This window comes from Pan troglodytes, chromosome 21, assembly GCF_028858775.2.
Source record: "Pan troglodytes isolate AG18354 chromosome 21, NHGRI_mPanTro3-v2.0_pri, whole genome shotgun sequence".
NCBI classification, from domain to species: domain Eukaryota; kingdom Metazoa; phylum Chordata; class Mammalia; order Primates; family Hominidae; genus Pan; species Pan troglodytes.
The window spans coordinates 22,570,695-22,578,881 of NC_072419.2; the positions used below are offsets into that span (position 1 = coordinate 22,570,695).

Here is an 8,187-nt window from a genome sequence, read left to right on the forward strand (position 1 = left end):
GCATGGGCCTGAAAAGGGAAGCCACATCAACTCAGGGTTACAGTTTTCAACGAATACTTTGAAGAATTGAGTTAATCGTCCCCATCAGCCAAAGCTCGTTGTCAATGTGGCATACATTTATTAACAGTGATTTATATGCTCTTTAAAGATACCATGTGCCAGCAATTGCAGTTCAGATATCTAAAGCTCTTTGATAGTCAAATAAGATATTTCTGGGCCTATGTGAGGGGCGAGAGACATTTAAATGGCTGTATTAAAAACGTATTCCTTGCTAAGCCTGTGAAGATGTCTTATCTTTAATCTAACAAATGGCTTCTCTTTGTCTTCAGCAGGGGCACAAGATGAAGCGAAGGAACAAAGAAATGGAACTAAATGACAATCCTCAGCATCGCAAGGCCTCTCCTGGCTCTGGGGGAGCTCGGGAAGATAGCAGCACACGCTGTGGAGGAGGGTGGGGGTGGGGGGAAGGCAAGTCCCATGGAAGGACGGGGAATCCTTTACTCTAATTTCTCCAGCTGCATTTTGTTCCGTTTATCTGCAGAAAAAGAAAGAAAAAAAAGAAAAAAAAAGTTTCCTTTAATTTGGTGGAGGGACCCATGTTGACGCATCTTTCAGGCATTATCCTTGTAATTTCTGTCTTTTCTCTTACAACTTTGCCCCAGGGTCACAGTGGCTTGATTGAACACTCACATGTGTATCCTGGCCCCTGTCTGCTTTCTTGGTTATTTCACAAAGCTGGTCACACAGTGGTTTATTCAAAGGAAGGGGAGGAAGACAGTGGTTTGATAAGCTGCAGGCTAAATTTTAGGAATCAATGAGCCCAGCAGCAGTACAATCCCCAGACAGAGGAGGCAGGATAGAAAATGGGCAAAAGCCTCGGAAACCACTTGAAAAAGGTCTGGACAATGAGGTGAAAATATTTTCTTCAGGGTTCCCAAGGCACAGTTCGTTCCAAGTGGCTAATGAGAAATATGGAAGCTGAATTTTTTCCAGAGCAGAGTGCAGAGGCATAACAGAAGGGTGGGCCCTGGCAGCCATCTGGGTCTCTTCCTTCCTAACCAGGGTGGCAGGTGCATCCTTCTTTGACACTGACTTTCAGCAGAGCTTACTTGGTTCATGAGGTCTTCACATGGAGACCACCAGCAAGAGGTGACTCTCTGCTGCATAACTGTAAAGGATGGCCCTTTGCTAGGTGTTACAGTTAAAAGCTAAGAAAAGGGGCACTGCATTTAGGACCCAAACATATGCCTATGAATATCAAAAGCTCCTCCTGAAATCGCTATGAGTTTTCCGTAAAAGAATATCCTGTCTTCACCCAAGGCTTGACAGCCCACAGAGCAGTCTCATTTGAAATTACAGGAAATTAGAGCTTTTGCTTGCAGTTCTGCCTTCCTGGCCTGTGTTTAAATGCTGTCACTTGTTTATGCCAAGTTCAAGGCTGATTCGATGGTTGGTCCCCTCACCCAGAAAACCCTGAAGGGGAGGATACAGCTCTGAAGGGGGGCAGCAGTACTAAAAACCCAAGATGCCAGTGGTATAGTGGGCACAAGGGATGGCGACCATGAGGATGCCAGGCATCATCACCAATATCTATCCTAGAGCCAGTATAAGGCCAGATGCCTACTTCCCACAGCCTCCCCGGGTTCCAAAGTCATGTCATTGTTTTCAGTGGAAACATATCGTTTGTTGCATATCTTCTTAAATCCATCTTCCTTGTAAGGGCTTTAGAACTAAAACTTACTTATATTGTTTTTCCTAACAGAGGGAGAAAAATAGTGGATTATTATTTCTAAAATAAAAGGATGTTCTGCTTTCTAAATATCCCATCAAAATCTTCAGTTTTGCACTTTTTTGATGGAAAATTCATCTTATCTTCCTATGACTTTGGTTTTAGCCTTTCTGAATTTGTTACCCCTTCTGGATGGCTTATTTGATATACTGGAATAGTTAACAAGCTGTACTTCAGCATATGCAATATATTCTAACAAATTTTTTTTAATAAAATCAAGACATCAGCAAGAATGACATTTACGTGACCTCATAATGTGGGATTATGGCCTTCTGTTGCTATTCCAGTTTGATATGGAAGCATCTATATCCTCTATTGCCATTAGATGTTGTTGCTTTTCAGAAAAGTAACGAAAAGACTCATTTTAAAGAATCCAAGAAACGATGTCATCCAAATATTGACAGTTTCTACATTTCATGCCATCTTTATAACTCAATTGAAAGTTGCCGTCATTCTTGTGAAGTATTTGACAAGTGCAATCTGCTAGAAGCTCGTTTTTCTTGTGACTCCCAAATGTTAGTGCTACTTAGCCTCAGTAACGAGTTACAGTTGAAAAAAACATGAGGGAAACAGAGGGACAGAGATTTTCTAATGAACAATGATGGAAGAGACCTAATGTCCTTGCTAGAAACAGCCAGGATGGGAATTATCCAGCCCTGGCATTCTCCTTATCATCAATGACAGTCATTTTATTCATTTATTTCAAATGTGGGTGGGGTAGAAGTGGAAGGAGGGAATTCTCTCTGCCTAAAAATTCTAGAAGAATGAAAGTAATCTTTGTATCCAGGAAACTAAGAGAATGAGGAATAAATATCTTCAGCCCGACTCCTGAATTTGTTTATTCTTCCATCTATAATTAGATTGTGTTTTCATTTTTGCTTTGTCATGCTTTTTGGTTGTTATTTGGCTATACAGTTTTATGCTTTAAAACAAATGATAAAGTTAATTTCCATTTCAATAGTGAAATATTAACAATCTAACTATAGCCAGATCAAAGACACCTGAACACAGAAAACCTTTATTTGCTGGTGCTGCCATTGCACAGGCTGTACAATGGAATAGATTTGAAAAGCTGATTGATTTTCCTGCACATAAATTCTGGATGTCAATTTCCAACCAAACTCCAATCCAGCTATGTGGCATGAAGAGTTACAGGAGGGAGGGAGGAAAATAGCCCTATGTTAGTCATGTTTGCATACAGAGGATCAAAGTAGGCCTTCAACATAATAGTTCTAATTAAAATGGTCCTCGCTGTAGGAGAGACAAAGGGGCTTTTCCTCTAGCTGGTAACTATTCAGATGATGGACAAGTCTTCTTTCATAAAAGATTACAAAGAAGGCATCCGAATCACTGTCTGTGATACTGGGTCACATATTAATCACCGCAGCTAATTGTAAATCTTTCTATGAAACACTGAAAAGCCTCTTTGTGAATTAATACAGTTCTGCTTGATGCACTTGATTTGAAAAGACATTTCTCTGTATGTGGCGCATGTCGGCTTTGCTTTGAAAAATAACAAAGTTAGCAGAATATGTTCAATATATTTTCTTGGGGAATAGGGTTTTTATTACATGATTCATTAAGGATTTGCCTTACCCTGACATTTGTGATATAAAGGAAAATCAGAAAAAAAGTAATTTTCTTGATCAAGATATGTTTTTACTTAATGCAAATAAATGTAGTCTGTTGCTTGCAAGGAAAAAAAAATGGCTTCTGATATCTGGTATAAACTGCTAAATAGGATAATACGTGCCTCTTTTGTTAAACCAGCATTTAAATGCTGGACTGCTTCTGAATCTGTTTGTTTCTTTTCATCTGTGCCATACACTAAAAAACAACTGTTGCCTTCATACTATATTTGTTAGAGCAGAATACAAATAAAATTTGTTTGAGAGGATAATGTGAAATTATCTGTGTTTTGTGAAATTTGTTCTTTAGCCACAAGCAATGAGTAACTAAAAATACTCACTTAATACTATTTGACTGCAAATATATATATTTAAAATTATTCCTGTAAGTCAGCTTTAACTTACTGATAGTTTTCCCTTACTAAGACTGGTCAGCGTGTTGGCCGTGTTTTTCAAATTTTAAACTATAGAGTAGTTTTGTATAGCTACAAATCCCAGTGTCTAAATTTTCTCTGAATACTAGATAATGACTTACCCTAGCATCAGCCTCTGAAATGCAAGTTATAAGTTGCTGAGATAAAGCCAATGGTCCTGTGAACATTGGTCTATCTTTCAGAACCCATGACCATTGCTGGAATTTTTAGTGAGCACCTTTTATGATCCAGTCACTACGCGGACACTACAACCATGGCAGCAGTGATTCTCAGTCTACTGATGGTGGAATTGACAGAATTACGGAATTGTTAAGAGCTTAGCAGTGGGCCACCAAAAAATCACTACAGGAAAAACTCAGTGTTCTTTTGAAAATGGAATATGCTTTCCACCAAATTTAGCTCCCTTCATCTCCTACAGAAGGTATCATCATTATTATTTGAGGAGGCAATACAGAAAGCCAACCCCTTTATCAAACAAAGCCAGATACTTAATAGTTTAAGGATAATAAGGTTTTCCAAACTGCTGTACCACTGGAGTGTTTTTCCCATAATAAACAAGGTTGGATGAGACAAAAATTATAGATAGGACAGTCTTATGCTGCAATGGGCAACCTCAACACAAATGCTTCAGAATAGCATTGAAGATAACGTGAAATGGCCGGGTGCAGTAGCTCACGCCTGTAATCCCAGCACTTTGTGGGGCCGAGGCAGGCGGATCACCTGAGGTCAGGAGTTTGAGACCAGCCTAGCCAACATGGTGAAACCCCATCTCTACTAAAAATACAAAAATCAGCCAGGCATGGTGGCAGGTGCCTGTAATCCCAGCTACTCGGGAGAATCGCTTGAACCCAGGAGATGAAGGTTGCAGTGAGCTGAGGTCATGCCACTGCACTCCGGCCTGGGTGACAGAGAGAGACTCCATCTCAAAAACCAAACCAAACCAAAAAAAAAAAAAAAAAAAAAAGATAATGTGACATGAATCTAGCCCTGCTAGATGCAGTTTTTCATCTCTAACCAATTTTCATATCTTTGCCTGGCCCTCTTGTGTTTCTCCCCCAACATTCCCAACATTTCTGCCCCTGTGCCTTGCATTGACCAAAGGTGCCAACAAAGATTGCTTAAGTGTACTGGTGGTTCTCAGGGCTGAAAGGGATAATGGTATCAATTTAAGTTGTTCTCGCCAAGACTGGCCCAGCTGTGGGGTTTTGAGAACGAAACTGCCTCAGTTTCTTTGTTTAGAAGATGTAAATACTAATACGTGCCTGAACTCTCTTACAAATGTAAACATGAATAAAATGCCAAAATATGATACTTTAACGTTTGGAAAAGCACTTGGTAAATTATTAGCATCAGATTATGCTATTTGGTGCTGTTGGCAAATGGTCCTTTCTCTAGCTGAGGCTGCTCCACCAAAAGAAGAAATGATTTTTACAATTAGTAAATATGAAATTTTATTCTACTGAAATTGATTTAAACTTTGCCCTCAAACTAAGGACCCGTGAGGTTAAGAGAAATTGTTTTGCTATAATTTAGAGAAGTGAGAAATTTGAGGTCTTAAAATTAAAACATCTACACACTGACAAAAATACTGATGGCGTGAATTTTTAAAGTCATCTTTTCTCTGATAATAACCAGCGTATCTGTAAAGAAAAAAGGCAGTACACTTCTCTCTACTTCTTGGTTCACATGTATAGAAGGACATAGATTTGCAAGGAGATAACTATACCAATGTGCACTTCCCTTCCCTGGGGAGGATTATACTTCCTCATCTTACTGAAATTGGATATGGCTGTGTAATTTCCTTTGTTCAATATATAGGCAGAAATGGCATGTGTCACATCAGGCAGAAGCATGAAGACTCACGCTCTATTCTTTCCCCATGGTAATAACCAGCAATATCCCAGACAGGCTGACCTGTCACCATAGATCCAGGAGTGAAGACATGAAGTGGAGTTTCAGGCAACCCCAGTGAGAAGGTGTCATGACTGAGAAATCAAACTGTGTTTTGAAATTTGGGGGTCATTTGGTACCCTATGGTAACCTGTCCTATACTAACTGATACATAGGCCATCAACATTTAAGTAAAAACGGTAAGAATCTAAATTATCCTCTTTTCCAACCTGTTCTTTAGTGACTCTCAACTTGGTTTATGATGCTGCCAGCATATTGGCCTTCTGTCCACTGCTACAACATGCCAAGGTCCTTCCATCCTTAAGGCCTCTAAACTTGAAAGCTCTTTCTTCCCATTCTCATGGGTCTGGTACCTTGTCATCCCTGAGATCTCAGCTGTAATGTCACTTTCTAGACATGCTGTCCCTAATGGCCCAGTTGAAAATAGATCGCTTTTCCCTACTTGTGTTTGCCTATCTAACTCCTGTTTGCTACTTCAGAACACCTACAATAATTTTGTAATTGTTTATTTGTTTATAGGGCAGGGATAAAAATTATATGTCACAACTCAGATGTATAAAATAATGTAGCTGCTCTCCAACCCCTGACACCCCTACCAAAAACAAAACAAAACAAAACAAAAAAACCCCAAGTTTATCTTGTTTCCAAGCTCTATTCAAATGGTCACAGGGGATTGTGGTAAAATAATTTAAATTTGTCAAGTAAAGTTATCTAGTCATTTCCAGTGTAAAATGCTTTGGAATAAAGATTTGGTCAGATTCAAGGTTTAAACTCCACACTAATGCTATTTCTTGCCACCCAAATTTTGTGCCCTTCTCATAGATAAAGGCCTTTTTTTTTTCTTTCTTTCTTTCTTTTTTTTTTTTTTTTTGATACAGAGACTTGCTCTGTTGCCCGGGCTGGAGTCCAGTGGTGCGATCTCAACTCACTACAACCTCTGCCTCCCAGGTTCAAGTGATTTGCCTGCCTCAGCCTCCCGAGTAGCTGAGTTTACAAGTGCCCGCCACCACATCCAGCTAATTTTTGTATTTTTAGTAGAGATGGGCTTTCACCACGCTGGCCAGGCTGGTCTAGAAGTCCTGACCTCGTGATCCACTCGCCTCGGCCCCCCAAAGTGCTGGGATTACAGGCTTGAGCCACCACGCCCTGCCAAGTCCTTATTTTTTAATCACCGTGCAATAAAACTGCCAATAAATATTAAAATAGTAGTTACTATAATATTTTAAAAGTAATTCTCCAAATGTTTTCTCAAAGAGGGTATTAAGAATAAAATGATGTATTATTTAGAAAGTAACAAAACCAAGAACACTGCTATGGTCTGAATGTTGGTGACCCCCACCCTGCCTCAAAATTTATATGTTGGAACCTAATAAATACCCATGTGATACTACTGTGAGGTGGGACCTATAAGAAGTGATTAAGTCTTGAGGGCTCTCCTTTCACGAATGGAATTAGTGTCCTTATAAAAGAGATAGACAGGAACCGCCTTGCCCCTGGTGCCATGTGAGAACACAGCAACAAGGTGCCATCTTGTGAGGGCAAAGAGCCCTCACCAGGCGGACAACCTGCTAGCACCTTGATTTTGGACTTCCAGCCTCCAGAACTGTGAGTAATAAATTTCTGTTGTTGGCATATTACCCAGTCTAAGGTTCCTTGTTACCGTAGCCTGAACAAACTACAACAAACACTATTAAAAACGTGAGATGAATCCAAAGCACTATTTAGAAGAAAATTTAGTTTTAAATGCTCTAATTGTGTATTACAGCATTTTTTGCATTAAAAATAAAAAAGAAAATAGTATTAAAAGCATTCAAATTAAGATTTTCGAAACAAAAAAAATCCAAAGAAAATGAGGATTTTATATATATGTATACACACACATATATGTACATAAGACTGAGAAATTTTCAAAGCAGTAAACTATTAAAATCAAACTAAATCTGGGTTCTTTGAAAGTCAATTGAAATAGATAAATAATCTGTAACTCTTATGAGTAATTTTTAAAGGATAGCAACACAGAAATTAAATTTTGAGGAGGATAATGTTAAATTTTATGCATAACTAACCAATAAAAAGTCAAAGAAATTGGAGATTTTTTAAGATAAAATTTCCCAAGATCAATATAACATGAGGCAGAAAATCCACAAAAAATTTCATAGCAGAAATGAGAAAAGATATCAAAAAGCCACCCAGGCTAACTATAGCTATCTATCTACCCATATATCAATTGATCATTCAATCGATCAATCTAGCTAAGAATTATGTGCCAATTGTCAAAAACTTAAGAACAATCACAGATAATATGCTTGATTTGTTTTCATTTCATATTATTTTATAATTGAATCATACTATATATCATTTATGTATACTACTTTTTCACGTGGTTGTACCACAAACATTGTCTTGTCAATTAAGGATTTTCCCA

At 38.6% G+C, this 8,187-nt stretch overlaps 1 protein-coding gene and 1 long non-coding RNA gene across 14 annotated transcripts in view; one reads left to right on the plus strand and one right to left on the minus strand.

The window, feature by feature from the left end:
* Positions 1–3,696, plus strand: part of MACROD2 (mono-ADP ribosylhydrolase 2) — a 2,047,165-nt gene extending 2,043,469 nt beyond the window's left edge. For 9 of the 13 annotated variants that reach the window (XM_024352108.3, XM_063803019.1, XM_063803021.1 and 6 more), the window contains one exon: positions 330–3,696. In XM_024352108.3, the coding sequence (XP_024207876.1) occupies positions 330–376 (47 nt within the window). In that variant the 3' untranslated portion in view covers positions 377–3,696. The remainder of the gene's footprint in view (positions 1–329) is intronic. The other 4 variants (XM_063803020.1, XM_063803022.1, XM_024352107.3 and 1 more) reach the window with 1 other exon arrangement.
* On the minus strand, positions 96–4,046 carry LOC134809178 (uncharacterized). The gene is made up of 2 exons (XR_010154262.1): positions 3,953–4,046; positions 96–535 (listed from the first exon to the last, which is right to left on the minus strand). It is a non-coding gene; the product is annotated as an uncharacterized LOC134809178 (long non-coding RNA).
* Between the last annotated feature and the right edge of the window lie 4,141 nt (positions 4,047–8,187).